The sequence below is a fragment of the Neovison vison genome, chromosome 5 (genome assembly GCF_020171115.1).
Source record: "Neovison vison isolate M4711 chromosome 5, ASM_NN_V1, whole genome shotgun sequence".
Classification (NCBI taxonomy): Eukaryota; Metazoa; Chordata; class Mammalia; order Carnivora; family Mustelidae; genus Neogale; species Neogale vison.
Window position 1 is genome coordinate 17,536,953 of NC_058095.1, and position 19,468 is coordinate 17,556,420.

The 19,468-nt window shown below is 45.5% G+C and overlaps 2 protein-coding genes across 3 annotated transcripts; both read left to right on the forward strand.

Annotated features, from left to right (window-relative positions):
- The first annotated feature begins 392 nt into the window (after positions 1–392).
- Positions 393–4,598, forward strand: LYZL6 (lysozyme like 6). Its single transcript, XM_044250378.1, has 4 exons — positions 393–590; positions 1,063–1,221; positions 2,775–2,853; positions 4,529–4,598. The coding sequence occupies exons 1-4, from the start codon at positions 452–454 to the stop codon at positions 4,596–4,598; spliced, it is 447 nt and encodes a 148-aa protein (XP_044106313.1). The 5' UTR covers positions 393–451.
- Positions 4,599–5,822: 1,224 nt separating this feature from the next.
- Positions 5,823–16,671, forward strand: RDM1 (RAD52 motif containing 1). 2 transcript variants are annotated; one of them, XM_044247718.1, is made up of 7 exons: positions 5,823–6,692; positions 7,070–7,249; positions 9,847–9,969; positions 10,374–10,542; positions 12,048–12,146; positions 14,765–14,850; positions 16,314–16,671. In XM_044247718.1, exons 1-7 carry the CDS (start codon positions 6,579–6,581, stop codon positions 16,413–16,415), a joined length of 873 nt encoding a protein of 290 aa, XP_044103653.1. In that variant the 5' UTR covers positions 5,823–6,578; the 3' UTR covers positions 16,416–16,671. The 2 variants fall into 2 exon arrangements, with proteins under 2 accessions (XP_044103653.1, XP_044103654.1); XM_044247719.1 differs by lacking the exon at positions 16,314–16,671 and having other exon boundaries at positions 10,493–10,542; positions 14,765–14,848.
- The last annotated feature ends 2,797 nt before the right edge of the window (positions 16,672–19,468 follow it).

A 19,468-nucleotide genomic window follows, 5' to 3' on the forward strand; every position in this document is an offset into this window, starting at 1 on the left:
CAGCACCCACTGTCCTAGACCTTCCTCTGCAAACATGTACTCCAATCCACACACACAGAATTAATTTCCTTTGCCACCCTCACTCCCCACTCCGTACCAAAATACCACCCACAGCTGGGTTTCCATTATGAGTGAGAATAGCTAAAAGGGATGAAGGTCTATAGATGAAAGGCGATCAGCCTTGGTTTTTCGATGTTGACACCAGGCAATGGGGATATGAAGATTCATGATACTATTCTCTCTTATTTTGTAAATATTTAAAGGTTTCTATAGTAAACAAGTATACAATAATAAAGAAGAGGAAAGAGAAATAGCCAGGTGGGGAGCCGTGTGTGAGCGAGGACATATGGCTGCTCTCTGCAGATTCCTCAGCGGCTCAGAGAAGACCAGCGGCACTTGGGTGAGATCCTCAGAACAGTGGGCCCTCAACTGTACCTTCTCCTCTCCGAAGATGACAGGGACACTACTCATGTCCTTGGTCAGCTGCCTCATTTCCATCAGTCAGGCCAGCCTCATCAATCGCTGTGACTTGGCCAGAGTGCTGCGCAAGGAGGACTTGGATGGGTTTGAGGGCTACTCCCTGAATGACTGTGAGTGCCCCCCCAACTTCCCCCACCCATTTCTCCTCTCCTGGTCACACCCTAGGTGGCCACCTTTCTCTCTGTCATTCATCTTTCAAAGCCAAGTTCCATCCCTGAGGAGCCCTTCCCAACATTCCATATTTGTTCCATAATTATTAACTGAGCACTTGTTATGTACCAGGAACTATACTGGGTGCTGGGGATGTCCCTCACTGGGCTTTGCCCAGTTCCTGGCACACAGTAGGTGATCATTAAGTGCAGGAAGCATGGGTGGACAGATAGGTGACGAGTGGTTATACTGAGGGGCAGGTGGGTGGGACGAAGGGTGAGGGGAGAAGCTAATGGGTATTTCTAGCCTACTTGCCCCATCCAGCCTCTTAGGCCTTGCTCCTTTCTTCTGCTTCCTGATCTCCCTCTCTCCTCTATCTCCCTCCTGCCTCATCTCGGCACCCTCTAAAAACCCTCTTCTCCCTGTTCAAAGGGCTGTGTCTGGCTTTTGTGGAAAGCAACTTCAACATATCAAAGGTAAATGAAAACGCAGATGGCAGCTTTGACTATGGAATCTTCCAGATCAACAGCCATTACTGGTGCAACGATTACCGGAGTCATTCGGAAAACATTTGCCACGAGGACTGTCAAGGTCTGGCTAGGGCCCCAGGGTGGGAGAGGTGAGAGAGACGACCAGGCTCTACTCACAGGACTTCTCCTTCCATTCAAAGCCTGGCCATGTCCCCAGAGGGATGGTCCAAAGAGTCTAGTCCAGGAATGCCTTTGCTGAGCAGAGGATTTCACTAGTGGCTGTAGTGCTCACCCCGTTAGGGATTCCTCCGTGTGCAGGATCCAGAGAAGCTCTGCATCGCCAACATTTCTCTTGGGTGTGTTACATGCTCTGCACTTTACCTGAAGAGCCCATTTCACCCAGATTTTCATGCAGTGGAAATTATCTTTTTTTGAAATTTTTAATTTTTTATTAACATATAATGTATTATTAGCTGCGGGAGTACAGGTCTGTGAATCGCCAGGTTTACACACTTCACAGCACTCACCATAGCACATACCTTCCCCAATGTCCATAATCCAACCACCCTCTCTCTACCCACCTCCCCCCAGCAACCCTCAGTTTGTTTTGTGAGATTAAGAGTCTGTTATGGTTTGTCTCCCTCCTGCTCCCATCTTGTTTCATTTATTCCTTTCCTACCCCCCAAACCCCACATGTTGCCTCTCAACTTCCTCATATCAGGGAGATCACATGATAATTTTCTTTCTCTGATTGACTTATTTCAGTCAGCATAATACCCTCTAGTTCCATCCACATCATCACAAATAGCAAGATTTCATTTCTTTTGATGGCTGCATAGTATTCCATTGTATATATACCACATCTTCTCTATCCATTCATCTGTTGATGGACATCTAGGTTCTTTCCATAGTTTGGCTACTGTGGACATTGCTGCTATAAACATTCAGGTGCATGTGTCCCTTCGGATCACTACATTTGTATCTTTAGGGTAAATACCCAGTTGTGCAATTACTGGGTCATAGGGTAGCTCTATTTTCAACTTTTTGAGGAACCTCCATGCTGGTTCAGTGGAAATTATCTTGATGCCCCTCTTACAGATGAGCCAACTGAGGCTCACAGAACTAGTGCTGAATGCCAGGTTACTGGCCCTGAAGGCTCAGCTCTAACCATCAAGTAGTAACTTTGGCTAACGGTCTGATTAAAGGCCAAGTACAAACTCCCCTCGTCAGAGCCACTCCAGGAGGGGCCATAGGTACATGACCTGGACCTTCTCTCCCTCCTTCACAGTCTGATTAAGATTCCTAGACTCTCTACCTGAAGAGCCTCCCTCATCAGGCAAATTTACCTTGGTCTCTGTGCTGCCTGTTTTGACATTTCCTTTCCCCAGAAACCCTCAAACATGGGGTGAACCGTCATCTACCTTGGTTGGGAAGTATGGTGGTAAACAGTCATCCTGCCCCTCCTGCCCCCACCTCTGACACCCCGACTGCTATTGTAGGGATGTCTGAATGGGGCTCTCGGAGGGATGCCTTGCCTAATCTGGAAATACTCAGCTCCTGGGTTCCCCATGCCAGCACAAGGACAGCCCATGTCTGCCTCAGTCTTTGAGACTATCCTTTGTGTTCTCATGGGCAATCTCTCTCTCTCTCTCTCTCTCTCTCTCTCTCTTTCAGACCTACTGAGCCCCAATCTTCTCTCAACCATCAGCTGTGCGAAAAAGATTGTGTCTGGAGCAGGGGGGATGAAGAACTGGTGAGAAGGACACTGTGGGACTAAGTTAGTGGGCAGAGCCCCCAGGAAGGATGTGGTGACAGAGAAAGGCATAGTAGGCAAGGACTAGACCCTTTCATAGTCTAGAAAGATGTAGAAGAGCGGCAAGGCTTGCGACTCTGGGTCTTTCTCAGATGTTATATTTAAACTGAGGGGGAGCCTGGGTGGCTCAGTTGGTTAAGCGTCTGACTCTTGATTTCAGCTCAGGTCATGATCTCAGTGTCATGGGATCGAGCCCTATGACAGGCTACCCACTCAGTGGGGAGTCTGCTTGGGATTCTCCCTCCCTATAATTCTGCCCCTCTCCGTCTGCCCCTCTCCCCACTTGTTCTTTCTCTCTCTCAAAAATAAATAAATCTTCTAAATAAAACAAAAACAATCCTCTTTTGGATGCAGTAACAAAGCAGCTTGAATTAGCTGAGAGAGAGGTATCCTGAGGGGACAAGTTGTGTCACTGAGCTTACACAGGTGCAACCTGTGGAGAGGACCTCAGAAAGAGAGTGGAAGCAGAGCTGGAAACTGTCAGCCAGCTTTTTCTGCAAGTTTCTACTTCCTGGTGCATTTGCTTCCCTTCTTTCTTTGTAGAGCCGCATTCTCTGCTTCACCTTCCACAAGACAGACCAAGGCTGCCCCAAGTTGATGGGCTAATGTCCTAAGCAACCACAGAGACAGCGTAATAAGCTCAGTCCCAGTTCAAGCACCCAAAATAAAGAATCTGATTGGTTCAGCTTGGACAAATGCCCCTGCTTAGTTCAATCAGCTGGAGGCCTGGGGGCAATAAAGTCATACCATCATTAGGGAGAAGGGCCCTTCTCCCTAATTGGCAGCAACATTTTCTTTTTAAAAAAAGATTTTATTTATTTATTTATTTGAGAGAGAGAGAGAGAGCACAAATGCACAAGCAGTGGGGAGGGAGGGAGGGAGAAGCAGACTCCTGGCCAAGCAAGGTGTCCAATGTGGGACTCTGTGCAGGACTCGATCCCAGGACCCCAACATCATGACCTGAGCCAAAGGCAGATGCTGAACCAATTGAGCCACTCAAGTGCCTGTGGCAGCAACATTTTCTGTAACAGTTGTGTAGCTCCTCAGCTGAGCAGATACCCCCAAATCTGTCAGCTTACCAGTGGTGGACATTGGGATGGTTACTTCACTTGTCTGAGCTTCAAACTGGCTATGTACAGATTAAAAATGGCTGCCTCTCCGGGCCTCTGTGAGGATGGAGGGAGTCCCATGCCTTGCCTACTCTAGAAATATCATGCAGAAAGGACACGGATGACTATTAGGGCTGACCCTTTCTGGGGGGAGAGTCAATGGTTGTGCCTGAGATTAATTGATTGATTGATTGATTATTTACCTGTTTATTTATTTAGTAACTTTCAGCCCCATAAAATGATGCTCTCCCACTTCGGAGGGAGGTAAGGATTTGAAAATTTGGAAGCATACTGAATGGGAGAAGAGGACAAACACCAGGGATAAGGGAAACTTAAAAGGAAAATCAGAGAGGCCACAGCAGGACAGACCAGAAAGCTAGGAATGAAGTGGGGGGGGGGGTTCTGAGCACTGCTCTGCCTGAGAGACTTACTAAAAGTTGGGCCATGTATGTGGAGAGGGAGCTTACTAAGTAGTAAGCAAGAACCAATCTTTCTTCTCTCCACAGGGTAGCATGGAGGTTGCACTGTGCAGGCCGTCCACTCTCCTACTGGATGACAGGATGTTTCTTGGGATGAGACAGGGGGCAAGGCTACTATGGAGTCATTCCACAGCTCCTCTTCTCACTCGGGAATTCTTCACTTCTTCCTCTTGTCTCCACCTCACGTTATTTTCTTTCATTCCCATTTACAAATAAAAATGACCAGAGCCCCAGGAATAAATAGTTTATTTTCCGGGTTCCTCCTTGTACCCATCCGGGCCCAGGCATCTTGTTCCTGACTGTCATTTGCAAACCCAGAGGACCACAATGAAGAAATTGTTATGTTTTGGGGATTATTAAAGCATTCCTTGTGCAAAGAATGTGTTATTTTATTCATTTTTTAATTCCAGATATTTTTGAGTACATAATCTAGTAGGAGAGTGGTAGGTACTAGGAGAAGGAAAATAAATCATAACTATTGTTCCTGAGGTGTTCATAATCTACCCACAGATGTACACAAATAATGGGTACAACGAGTGAGTGGATATATATACAATGAATACAGTGGATAATAAAATGGGTAATAAAATCTACAATTTTTGGTTTTAAAGAGTATCAGGATCCCAGGTATTCCTCCAAAGCCAACTATTTTCAAAGTAAAAGAGAAAGTTCAGAAGTAGGTAATGGGTGGAACTAAGGGCCTTATAGATTGAGGTGGAGAAAGTGGTGTGGGGCCTGAGAGATGGCGCCAACAGTCAATGATTTGGGGATGCTCTCAGAGAATGGGCTAAAATCTAGATTTTTTTTTTTAAAAGGCATCTCTGTTTGGAATCTGAAAGTGCTGATGTGGAGTAAAACCTGGACAAGGGAAGACAATGCAAAGACAGAAAAGGGGCCGTTGGAGGAATGTCCTGCACACAGCTACCATCACTACTGTTTGACTAAACTGTCCCACTTGGGCCACTGATGTCCCTACTTCTGAGTCTTAACTTTTGGATTTCCCAGACCAGTAAAACGTCAGAAAAGTTAAGACCATGTTACGATTCCCAACTTTTTATTTTAATGCCCAAGTAATTAAGAGTATTAATCAAAACAACTATTGTCTATCAGCATTTCCTCATAAAATAACTTTTAGCATGAAAAATGAAGGTCATGGGGCACCTGGGTGGCTCAGTTGGTTAAGTGTCTGCCTTTGGCTCAGGGAACTCCGAGTCGGCTTCTTCCTCTCCTTCTACCCATCCCCTCTGCTGGTGCCCTCCCTCTCTTGCTCTCTCAAATGTATAGAATATTTTAAAAATAAAAAAAATGAAAAAGAAAAAAAATGAAGTTCATATTTGTAGAATAATAAAATGGAATAGATTTTATGAAAAAAAAATTAAACCCTGATTATCCTTTTCTTGTTTTGCCAAGGACTAGTGAAAACTTCTTCACAGACCAGAACCAGTCTGGAGACCATTGTTTAGAAACCTCAGGAGATGTTTTGTAAGGTCCGTTCCAGCTCAGGCATTCTAGGATTAAAATACGGATCTTTAGGGCCTAGTTTCCCTTTCAGGGTGTTAGTCCTCAAAATAGCTCACTGGGGGCTTAGGAGAGCCCTTTTGCAAGAGCACTATGAACTCCAGTGTTGATGCCCTACTTGGACTCACTCTTTGATTTTTCCGAATTTATCTCTCCTTCTCACACTGCCTGCCAAACCTTCCACATCCTCTCATCCCAACTAACACACTTACCCAAAAATTATGTAGGAAAATCAGGGAACACCTTTCAAGGATTTCGAAGCCGGCTGCTCTAAAGATATTCGCACCCTAGGATCCTGTAAGCTCACCCTTTGGTCTCTCCCCTAAAAATACACTTGAGTAGAAGCACTACACCCCACCACTTTTAAGTGGCGGAGCTGCGGGAGGGAAAAGAGACTCAGAGACCTGTCCAGAGTGGGAGGGGCCAGAGAGAGGTCCGGGAACCGCCCCCGCTCCTTCTCGGCTCAGCTGGCCCCGAAGCTCGTACGAGCCCCCCTTTTTTTTTAAAAAAGCGCGGGCGCGCCTTGCGCAGGCGCAGTGCCGCTTGAACGTACCCGCGCATGCGCAGTGGTAGTAGGATGGCGGAGTTGGTGTTTTTTGCCGTTCCCACCGAAAGTGACAAAACCTTGCTGGTGTGGGAACTGAGTTCTGGACCCACGGCCGAGGACTTGCATGTGAGCCGAGCCAGGATGGAGGGAGGGATGGAGAAGGCCGTGTGTCTCCTCACCCCTTATCCCCCCACCGGGTGACTGGGAACTCTGGAGTCTGGTCTTAGCACCTCACGCGCCTTGTAGTCTCTGCCGAGAGGAATCTTAGTTCTAAAGGGGACCTCAGCAGTCTGTCAGTCCCAACAGATTTCTGAGAGGTAACTCTCAACAGCCAGCATATGTTGCCTTCTAATGCTTCTCGGATCTTAGGATTTTAGAGGAAGACCTGTTCATGAAATGAAAAGTGCTTGGTATTGCCTGTGCCCAAGGGTTTAGGGATTGGGCAGTTTGGGTTTCTGGGCGTGAAATTTCATGCACTTACTTGCCGTGGGACCACCCCACAGCATTCTCTGTTCACAGTATTCTCCCAGTTTGGCCTTCTGTACTCGGTCCGAGTCTTCCCAAATGCTGCAGTGGCCCGTCCTGGTTTCTATGCCATCATCAAGTTTTATTCAGCAAGGGATGCTCACAGAGCTCAAAAGGCATGCCACGGGAAGCATCTTTTCCAGAATTCTCCAGTGAAGGTGGGTCCAAATAAGGAATTCCTAACTCCACTAGTAAAAAGTGCTGAATCCCGTTATAATAGACTGGCATTTGTGCAACACTCCGATTTGCAAAATGCTTTCAGTTGCATTGCTACAGCGATCCCCCCGGTTTCTCTGAGTTTTTGTTTTCTTTTTTTCGACGAAGAAACTCGAACTCGGTATAGTTAAGTGACTTACTTAAGGTTCATGATAACCGGAAGTTGGAAATCAAACCCCAACTTACTGATGTTAAATCCCAGGTCATTTTATGCTGCCCCTTAATTTAAGAAATCTTCACAAGTAGAGTCCTGCTTATATTTACTATTATGTGGATTTAAAATGACAAACTCTAGGGGCCCCTGAATGGTCCATTCGGTTAAGCTGTCTGCCCTCAGCTCAGGTCATGATCCTGGGTCTTGGGATCGAGCCCCACCTCCCGCTCCGTGCTCAGCGGGGAATCTGCTTCTCCCTCCCCCTCTTTGCTCTCTCCCTCTCTCTCTCTCAAATAAATAAAATCTTTTAAAAAATTTAAAAATAAAATGACAAACTCTGTCATCCGTTGTATTATAAAGGATGCTTCATTGTCATCACTCTCAAACTGCCTGTTTGGGATTCCCTTCAGTTCCCAGAAAATGATTAAAATATTCTTTAATGCACTACAGGAACTTTATTCCATACTAACCATGCTGTCCTTTTTACTTTCCCAGAGCCCCAGAATTATAGTTCAGTATGTGCCTCAATTCAGTCACCATTTCTTTATCAAGGACCATGTCATTTCCTCTGAATAAGTGAGTGAGACTTAAGATTTCCAAACCTTTCCCTTTATAATTGTATGTCTTCATCAGCCTTCTTTGACTGGTTTCTTAATCTGGCTACCCCATACTGACTTGGCTGTCTATTCTTAGCATATGTCTTTCCTTATTGACTTAACCTCCATCCAATCTGAGGACTCTCCTCAAATGTGACTCTAGGTAGACCACCTACTTGTTTAACACCCTCTTCAATCCTGGCTTCACTCCCTGTGATTGAAAAGATGACCTGTCAGACATTCTTCAGTTTGCAAACTGTGGCCCGGCCTGCTTCTAGCCTGTGAAAAGTTCATAGAGCCACTTAGGTATTACAGATTATGAAACAGCTATTTTGTATCAGTTGTGAGTAATGGGGTTTTTGTCTCTCATTGGACATTAAGATCATTTCATAAATTTTAGGTTTTGAGGTTTAACAGCATAAAGCCCATCACTGAGAGTGATGAAGGAAATGTTCTACAAGTTAATATACAGTTGACAAGAGAGAACATTCGTATTAGATTTCATTATTTAACACAGAACCTTGGGTTACCATCCCTGCTTTCCCAAATTGTTATCCAATTTACTTATGGGCTCTTTTTGACTTTGGCAACTGCGCATAGTTCCTGGGTGGTTTTTTGTTGCTGTTGTTGATGTCATTTGCCTTCTATAAATACAGAAAAAAGAATAATGTCTTAAATAAAGTAAATCAAGGAAAGGCCTAAGGGCATCTGAGAGTTTTTTTTCAGTAGCATGAAGGAAAACGGTTGCCAGCAAGAACTGGCAAGCTTATCCAAGGTAACAACAGTCTCTCCGACTCAGAGGCTTGGGGCCCTTCTGAAGCTTCCTTGTTATCCAGAACAGCTCGACTGTACCTCACCATTAGCCGCCTGTGCAGCACTCAACATTTAAAAGTTCGTCTTCATTTCTCCTTCCCAGCATGCAGCTTTATCTGGAGAAAGTAAATTCAATTTCTTATCACTCTTTCTTTTATTCGTTCACTCAGTCAACAACAGAATGTGCTCGGTTTTAGGAACGAGAAAAGAATAAGATAGGGTTCCTTTAAGCACTTAAGGAGCTTACAAACCAGTGATAGAGGAAGATGTATGAACAAATCAATAAAGAATTAGCAGTGCTGTGACTTCACTGGCATCATTTGAGTCTTTATGAATATATTAACTATACTACGCCCAGCTTAAAGTTGAAATAGACATTTAAGACAGAATCAGTGGATGTAAGAAATTCACCGTAGAGCGTTAAGTTATTCAGAGTTAACACTGGAGGTATTTGCATTCTCAAAGAAGCTTATTAATGCAAATGAACCTCTAATTGTTTAGTTGCTTATAAAGTTTATAGAGGTCTGTATATTCCTTGTTCTAACAGCTTAGTGACTTGGGGAGGAGGGTGCTGCAGATTAGGGTCCTACCTCTGTGTCAGGCCTACCTTGTCTGGTGTTTAGATCATATACTCCAGAATGGAACAACAAAAACAATGTCTTTCCTTTGCTCACCTACATAATTTGCTTCTGGAGGGCTTCCTTAGTCACTTTCATCGTCACTCACACCACCAGAGGTCAGGAAAATCTTCCAACTCAATTAGGAGCCCTGGAAATGATGCAGAAAAGTACTGTAGCTTAAAAAGAGTAAATACCATTCATTTAGGGCTTACTGTGAGCTCACTGCTTACAGTGTTGTTCCCTTTTTAATCTTCACAGCCAGTCTCTGAAATAGGTATTGGTCAATCTCAGGTGTATCCAAAATAAGCCTCTGTGGCAAGTTGTGGTATTTTTCGGTCTCTCTCTTATGTCTTTAGGTTCGTCTTGGCACGAGACATAAAGCGGTTCAACATCAGGCCCTTGCCCTAAACAGCTCCCAGTGCCAAGAATTGGCAAATTATTATTTTGGTTTCAACGGGTGGTCAAAAAGGATCATCAAGGTACACTTTATAGCTTTGCTTTGGCTAATCAGACTCATTTTAACACTGAAACCCTAGACTTCGGAGAGGAGAGGACTGGGTGTGGGTAAGAGACATGAGGGGGACTAAGTAGAAGGACCTGAGCATGGACCTGCCACCTAGAATTAATAATACTCTCAGTGACTTGGGTAGTGGCGTCCGCAATTTTCACCAGTATTTGTAGGGTATAGAATTCAAAAACAAAAACAAAAACAAAAAGCAGTTGTCCATATCTAATAATTTATTTGCAAGTCTTACTTGATTTTGAAGCTATAGGACCTCAACTGTTAGCTGGGTTTGCTGGAGTTTAGTTTTTATTTATATTAACGAAACATCTTGAAGATCCTGAGATCCTAGGGAGGACCTTTAATTTAAAATCCTAACAGCTTCAGGATCTTTCTGACCTCGAAGAAAGAGAAAATGAAGATACTGCAGTACCACTTCAGAAGCAGAGCCTGAAATTCTTCTGTGCCTTAGAAGTGGTGTTGCCATTCTTTGAGTGCAGGAGTCCTGGAGTCGGCATGGCCGAGGAGCCTTTGGAGAAGTTGGAGGAAGGTTTGTTTATAGAGGGGGTGGAGGTGGAGGTGGATGGGGTGGAGGTAGAACCTCTCTTTCTTTCTAAAACTCATCTTTCTAGATATATCATCAAGCCCTCCTCTTACTAAGCTACTAAAGCCCTGGGCAGAGCTTTTCTACCCTGCAATACAGGTTTTTATCATAGGCAATCCCTAAAAGAACCTTTAGTTTTAAAATTCTAAAGCTGATTTTCTGCTCTCTGACTTTCCTGTTTAGGAAGAGGGAAATAATGTTTTTTTTCCATTTTTGGTTAAGAGTCTGACTTGTGCTTAAAAAAAAAATTTGCCTTGTGCTAAAATAGTCCTACAAATATAGATCTCTTGTAGCTTTCAATGATCCCAGCAAAATCATCATCTAAAGATTTAAATAAATTCTTGCATAAATGTTCAGTCCTTTGCCTCCTATAAAAGGGCTGGTGTGTAAAGAGTCAAATGTAGATTCCTAGAAAAGGTGTTCCAGTTGGTACTGATTTTTCCCAGAGTCCATAGCGCTTAGGCTTAGGGTTTTAAGGCAGAGGCAGGGCTGTTAGCAAATGAAGTGGAACAGGTTTCTGTGGGTGATGCTCAGGAAGAGAGCAGGTCATGTGCACTACCACCAAATCTTTCTCTATGATTCCGGCGCTTGATGCACAAGAGAGTAAGTAGGGCCTGTAGGAAGATACTTCAGCTTGTCCACTTGAAATCTGTGAGTGATGTGAGATTTGTGCTACCTTCTTTTTTTGTTTGTTCGTTTGTAAAGATTTTATTTATTTATTTGTCAGAGAGAGAGCAAGTGAGCACAAGAGCGCAAATAGGGGGAGCAGCAGGCAGAGGGGGAAGCCAGTTTCCTGCTGAGCAAGGAGCCCAATGTGGGATTCATCCCAGAACCCTGGGATCGTTATCTGAACCAAAGGCAGATGCTTAACTGACTGAGCCACCCAGGTGTCCCTTGTGCCACCTTCTTGGCTTGCAACTCCTTTCTGGTACTTCAGATAGATCTGCAGTAAAAATGTGCCAGCCAGGATATTCCTACAGCAGAGCCATTCCACCAAATGTCTGTGTTGTGTCTGCCTTTGTTGCTAAGATAATGATCTAAGAAGCATGGATCCACTTTGATTTTTTAAACCTATAACATAAAAATCAGTTATTCAGGGACGCATGGGTGGATCAGTTGGTTGAGCCACTGCCTTCAGCTCAGGTCATGATCCCAGGGTTCTGGGATAGAGTCCCACATCAGGCTCCTTGTCCAGCGGGGAGCCTGCTTCTCTCTGTGTCTCTGCCTGCCTCTCTGCCTGCTTGTGCTCTCTCTCTGACAAATAAATAAACAAAAATCTTTTAAAAAAATCAGTTATTCAGGTGGTGGGTATTATAGAGGGCACGGATTGCATGGAGCACTAGGTGTGGTGAAAAAATAATGAATACTGTTTTTCTGAAAATAAATAAATTGAAAAAAAAATCAGTTATTCAGCCATATATATTAAATCCATTTGTTTTGGTTGGATTTAGGGCCATTATCATTTCTGATGAAAAGGAAAACTACCCAGAAGCTTGCTATTCAGAAGGCTGTGTCAGATGCATTCCAGAAACTGGTGATTGTGGTTTTAGGTAAGACTTTCTTGATTGTCCTCAAGGTACTTCAGTTTCAATACGCAAATAAACTCATTTTGAAAAGCTAGTTGGGATGAAAACACTTTGTATTCTTTTATTCACCAAATGCTTTCAAAGCAACAGTCTCAAATTTGTTCTTTGTAGCATTTGTGAGAAAAATGACATTGAGACAGAGAAATATTATTGTCTATAGTGTATAGATATACAGCGACTTACTTGCCTGCACACAGAAAATGTTTGATCCAGTCTTCTTTTTTGACTGTTTGCCTGTAACACAAAGTAGTATAGTGATTATAAGCTTTGGACATCTGTTGTTGAGTCCTAACTCTGTCTCTTAAGATTTCTGATGCAGTTTTAGGTTTTATAGTCAAATTTAAACGTATTTAGTCTAATTATTAGTATTTAGTATAATATTTAGTCTAGTTTAGTTAATAATTCAGCTTACCTCATGGGGGACATTGTTAGAGTAAATGAGATGATGAATATAAAAAGTTCAGGACTATCCCGGTAATGTGGTAAGCAGACAAAATATGTTAACTTCTTCTTTTTATTATTATTTTTTAAAGATTTTATTTATTTATTTATTTATTTGTCAGAGAGAGAGTGCGCGCGCGCACACAAACAGGCAGAGTGGCAGGCAGAGGCGGAGAGAGAAGCAGGCTCCCCTGCCGAGCAAGGAGCCGGATGCAGGACCCGATCCCAGAACCCTGGGATCATGACCCGAGCCGAAGGCAGCGGCTTAACTGACTGAGCCACCCAGGCCTCCCAACTTCTTACCATTATTGTTTTCCTGTTGGAGAATTTATTAGAATCAATTCTGGAATCAATTCAGCTTTACTTTTTCATTCTGGCACTGACATTGGGTAAACATGATTCTTATGTAATGATCAGCTACATTTTTGTGAACCTTGTAAGTGGTCATCCTATTGAACAGTGTTGATTGTATTCCCTACTAAGTTCTATAATAGTGTGAATGCTACAGGCTATGCTCAAAGGAAATTTTATTTTTAAAATATTACTGTATTTTATTTTATTTTAAATAAAATGAAAGGGCGGCAGAGGAGGCAGGGGTGGAGTCAAGGGAGAGAGGGAGAGAATCAACCCAGGCTGTGCTCAGAGGAAATTTATTTTATTTTACTTATTTTATTTTAAATAAAATAAAAGAGGGAGGCAGAGAAGGAATAGAGGGAGAGGTAGAGAGAGAGAATCTTAAGGAGGCTCCTTGCCTAGTATGGAGCCTGGTGCAGGGCTTGATCTCACAACCCTGAGATCATGACCTGAGCTGAAATCAAAAGCGGGACACTCAACCAACAGAGCTACCCAGGTGTCTTTTTTTCTGGAAATTTTATAATTAGTGGAGAGTTCCCAACAGTTGCTCCCCTGCTTCAGAGCCTTGAGTCTTAAAGACTAAGAAATCCTAGCTAAGTTTCAGAGGCCTTATTTGCTTCTAAGAGTTGACCCTGGGTTGGTTTTAAGTTTCCAGCCTGGGTAAGTCTTCCAGGGAAGGTTGATTTCCATGGTCATCAGGTAGAATCGTTATTAGCTATCAATTCTGAGTGACAACATTTTAAGAACCAAACTGAGTGTTTGGGTTGTTGATCTCTCCCTAATATGCTTGGTATCCCTTCTACACATTCAAAATTCCTTAGACTAAAAAGTCTTGTAGCTGTAGTTTGCCTTAAGGGAAATTGTATTGTCTATAAACATGGGCCTGTTTCTGCCAATAAAGTGTTCCAATGCATGCCCTGCCTCCTTCTCCAAAGCATTGTTCATTGTATCTGGTGGGATTTTGGTTCCCAGGGAGTAGACAGTTGCCTTGTTTCTAATATGAAGTATTAGCCATAGTCTGGTGGTCTCTGTTCTGGGTTTGAGCTCACCTTGACCCCCACCTAAATAAAGTCTTATTGCTTAATCATATTATGATTGAATGTTTTTGTTCCTACAGTTTTAACTCCCTGTGTCATTATTCCTTAGTTCCTATCTCTGAGATCATGAAGTTTTTTTAACCACACAGTTGATAACTTTTTTTTTTTTTTCGCAAATGGTTATGATAGGGGCGCCTGCGTGGCTTAGTAGGTTAAGCCTCTGCCTTCAGCTCGGGTCATGATCCCAAAATCTTAGGACTGAGCCCCATGTCAGACTCCCTTGCTCAGTGGGGAGTCTGCTGCTCCCTCCCCCCCGCCCCCATCTCCCAAATAAATAAATAAAATCTGGAAAAAAAGTTATGATAAAAACTGAAGTGTGAGGTGAAAAGACTTCGAGGAAAATGCTTTTATTTTCTACTTTTAGAAATCAAAAGAATGTCTACAGGGTACCTGAGTGGCTCAGCCCATTAAGGTCTGCCTCGAACTCCGGGTCCTGGGGTTGAGCCCCACATCGGACTCCCTGCTCAGCATGTTGCCTGCTTCTCCCTCACCCTCTGCTCTTCCCCCTGCTTGTGCACTCTCTCTAAAATAAATACAAATAAAATAAATAAATATAATAAATAAATAAATATAAATAAAATAAAGTACTTTTAAAAAATCAAAAGACTATCTAATTTTTGGATGCTATCATATACAACAAGTTTTAGAACAAGAAAAATTTTGATCTGATCCTTGTTAACTTTATTTCAGAAAGTGGTAAAATAGCTGTGGAATATAGACCCTGTGAAGAGATTACAGATGCCAGAACCGAAGAGGAGCTACAGGATTTAATTCAAGTATGTGGAGTTTATAGCTCGGGGATTCCATAGCCAGGATAGCCATAATTTAAAGCAACTGGCAGGATTTGGAAGACTTTGACAAGTACACTTAGCTTTTTCATCCTTTGGGAAATGTAAAACTCTGAAACTGCTTTTGAGTGCATGGGAATTTCTGAGGCTTTCCTTGAAGTCGTCACTCTTGGCTCTGACCCTTTCTTTGAAATTTGGCGAGCAAATTGCATCAGAATACTCCTACCCTTGTAGACATGGGAGAGGACACGGCCTTGTAGAGCTCCCCTCAAACAGAATCCCAGGAATTTGAGAACAGGGTAACTCTGGCATTAAGTGAGATTATGCTACAGTGTTTGAAAACCATTATGCCTTTCAAATAAGGTGTATTACCCAAATGTCAGCATCTTACACGTATCTTTATGAAATATTTTGCTGAAGAACTTTTCTGTCAATCACTTATATCATGCCCTGAATTAGGGATTAAGTTGCCAAGGTAATTTCTAAAAGAAGCTATAAATGTGCTGCATATAGAATGTCAAAAAAAAAAAAAAAGGAGGAAAGGATGGGTTTCATGTCATTGAAAACTTAATTGGGGGCCAGATTTCTGATTATTTAACTCACTCCAAAGTTGCAAAGTTTGTTTGTTGTGAAGGGAAGAGAGTGGAGAAAGAAAAGATGGTTACTTTCTGAAAAAAGTATGTGAAGGTTTTTTTTTTTTTGGTGCAAAATAATTATTTTAATTCAGTTTAAATCAAGCTCATCAAGGAAACTTCAGACTTATCCAAGTTTACACTTTAAGAAGTCTAGCTTCTTGTGAAATGTGAGAGAGATTCCATATTGATACTGAAGATTTCAGAAACCTGATTGTAAAAATAGATCCATTCCTAAATAAGGCCTTTCAGTTCCACTTGAAAACCATTATTATGTGTTAGATGCTGGGAATAAGATAAAAAGCCTTCTCTCTTATAGTTTGCGTGCTAGGCTTGTGCCGGACCATAAACAAGGACTCAAATAAAACAGATTATAAAAAGGACTGTGAAGGATGTAAACTGGATGTTACACTATTTCAAGAAAATTGTTTGACCTGCTAACTTGAACATGTGCACATACAGGGTCAGACCTCTGAAAAGTGGTGGTGGTATTTTTTCTAGACTGACGGCTGCGTTGAGTCAAGTGGGATGAGGGAAGTTTTCCCACGCCAGTGTAAATAGAGGGCTATTCTCTTGGTTTCAGACCCTCATTCCCAGAATAAAATCCTCACCTGCCCCCCCACCCCTGCCTTAAAACCCCTCCTATAGAAATTTTGGAGCCATCACTGATTCAATGGTAGGTAGCCTCCTTCTAACAGAGTGGCGACTTAATACTCAGACATGCGTATTGAGAATTTAGAGGAAATGGCAACATTTTAGAATAACAATCTGTAAAATGTAATCCCTTCCCTACTGCCCTAACTGGTGTTTATTCTGCAGATCAGCTACTTTTCTTGGAAGCAGGATGGCCAAGGGGAGGAAGAATGTCTCTCGGACTTAAGCTTTGAAGAGGATGAGTTCAAACAGCCAGAACTGGACTAGCATTTTTAATTTCCCAGGATGCCAGGTCCTGTGGCTTCCTTGGGAAACTGTCCACCCCTCCCCCCCACTCCCCGGTCTCCCCTGCCTCCCGCCCAGAGCTGCTGGAGTCCGTGGCCATCCTGCCTCGCTGTGAGCATCAGGAGGTAGCTTTGCCCTTTGTAGAGGGAAGGGAGGCTTGGGCCCCCGTGATTCTGGAAAAGGGCCTCGCTCCGACCGGCGCGGTGCCCACCTGAGCCCAGCTAATAAAGGTGGCGTAAATAAAGGTGTCGTAAACAAAGGGTGGGACGTAGGCGGGGGAGGGGCGCGCAGTTGCTAACTGTGCGTGCATCACCGGGCTGCCATAACGGTTCGGCTCCGCTCCGGCGCGGCGCCTGCGCCCCACTGGCCTGGGTCGCTGCGCCCCAGAGCCTCCGCATGTCATGTCCCGGCTGCGCCTCTGGGCCCCACTGCTCCTCCTCACGTGGCAACCACTGTGGCTGCTGGTCCAGGCAGCTCAGCCTCCGGAGTGGGCCCTGGACCCTGCCCAGTTGACCGCCGACTTCCTAGGGCCTACCGAGCCCTGGTCTTCGCACTCCTCTGAACTCCCGCCCGAATCGCCCCGGGCACTTACACCCCCAGCGGAGCCGGGGGGGTTTAAATACTTGGGGTCCTCTGCTCCAGTCCAGATGTTGGCCCCGCCTAAGGAATTGACTGAGACTTTGGTTCCGTTCCCGGACACGGATTCAGTTGGCGAGCTGCCCCCAGAGGCAGATCAGGATCTGAATGACAAGCTAACCCAGCATGAAAGGCTCCCGGAGGTGGCTCCAAGGCTAGGTTGGAATCAGAATCAGACCATAGCTCTGCCTCTTGGACTCAAAAGTAAGATTAAAGTTGTAGGTTTGGATCAGGCCGAAGATCACCAATCATTTGAAATACTTGTTCCACCTCTGGATGTTCAGAGTTCAAAGCCAACACAGTTTATTGTTTCACCCCCAAACCTGGAGGAAGATCTTGTTCAGCATCGAAGGCTTGCCAAAGTCATTGTTGGAACTCCAAACCAACTTGCAAATAAAGAGCTCCTAGAACAGCTGCAGGATGATTCAGATTCCAGTATGGATATCCTATATCCTGGGGAGAACCTACCAGTGGATTTCCCAGGGCGACCAGAACAACCTCCAAATCTCCCTGAGGAGGCTGAAATTCCCCCACTCCTGCAGGAGACCCCAAATCATCTACAGTTCCCTGAGGAGGCTGAATCTATTTTGCCTCAGGTGGAGGCCCAGGCCCAGCATCCAGAGCCCCCTGAAGAGACAGAAACCTCTCCAGATCAGCGGCAGCCTCTATCTTCACCTCCGGAGTTCCTTAAGGAAGGTGGAAGTTCTGTAAACCCACAGGAGGCCCCAGCTGAGCCTTCAAGCACAACTGAAGAGGTCGAACCTTCTTCAGTCCATCAGGAAGCCTCAGCTCAACCTACAGAGGCCCCTGAGGAAGTAGAACCTTCGACCCCTCAGGAGGCCCCAGGTCAACCTCTAGAGATATCTAAGGAGGTGGTACCTCAACCGATAGCACATGAGGTAGATGTGCCGTCTCTCAGTCAGAATGAAGCCCAGCGGCCAAAGCTCCACAACGTGACTGTTAAGCCTGTGGATCTGGCACTTACCATAACTGTAACTCAGCCTCCAGAACATACGGAGGAGGCTGAGCCATCTCCAATCCAACCAGAGGCCCCTGCTCAGCCAGCAGAGCGCCCTGAAGAGGCTGAGCCCACCCCAGTCCAGCCAGAGATCGCTGCTCAGCCTGTAGAGCTTCCGGAGGAGGCTGTGCCCACCCCAGTCCAGGAGGAGGGCCCGGTTCAGCCAGCAGAGAGCCCTGAGGAGGCTGTGCCCACCCCAGTCCAGCCGGAGACCCCGGTTCAGCCTGCAGAGAGCCCTGAGGAGGCTGGGCCCACCCCAGTCCAGCCAGAAGCCGTGGCTCAGCCTGTAGAGCTCCCCGAGGAGGCTGTGCCCACCCCAGTCCAGCCAGAAGCTGTGGCTCAGCCTGTAGAGCTCCCCGAGGAGGCTGTGCCCACCCCAGTCCAGCCAGAAGCCCTGGCTCAGCCTGTAGAGCTCCCCGAGGAGGCTGTGCCCACCCCAGTCCAGCCAGAAGCCCTGGCTCAGCCTGTAGAGCGCCCCGAGGAGGCTGGGCCCACCCCAGTCCAGCCTCAGAATCCTGCTCAGCCTATAGAGCTCCCCGAGGAGGCTGGGCCCACCCCAGTCCAGCCAGAGACCCCGGCTCATACTGTAGAGCTCCCTGAGGAGGCTGGGCCCACCCCAGTGCAGTCAGAGGACTTAGCTCCGCCAGCAGAGCTCCCTGAGGAGTCTGGGCCCACCCCAGCCCAGCTGGAGACCCCAGTTCAGCCCACGGAGCACCCCGAGGAGGCTGGGTCCACCCCAGTCCAGCCAGAGACCCCGGCTCAGCCTGTAGAGGCCCCCGAGGAGGCTGGGTCCACCCCAGTCCAGCCAGAGGCCTCAGCTCAGCCAGCAGAACACCCTGAGGAGACTAGGCCCACCCCAGCCCAGCTGGAGATCCCAGTTCAGTCTGTAGAGCACCTGGAGGAGGCTGGGCCCACCCCAGTGCAGCCAGAGGCCCCAACTCTAGTTCCAGAGTTTCCTATGGAGTACCTACCTCAAACTCCTGCAGATGATGAGATGCTAGGTCAACCTATAAGCCACCATCCAAGCTATTTCAAGTTTGCCAGTGTTACATATAAACCTGTGGATCTGGCACTTACTATAACTCCAGAGCCGGCTAAGGAGGTTGATTCTTCTACAGCCCAGCAGGAGGTCCCACCTCAGCCTCTTGAGCATACTGAGGAAGCAGAACCTCCTTCAATCCAGCAAGAGACCTCAGCTAAGCCTCCAGAGGAAGGTGAGCCTTCAGGTGAGCAGGAGCAACCAGCTCAGCCTTCTGAGTCTCCTGGGGGGACTGAACCTTTTCTAACTCAGCAGGAGATCCCAGCTCAGCCTTCAGAGCCTCCCGAGGAAGCTAAGCCTCCAAGCGTACAGGAACAACCAGCTTCCCTTTCTGAGCCTAGT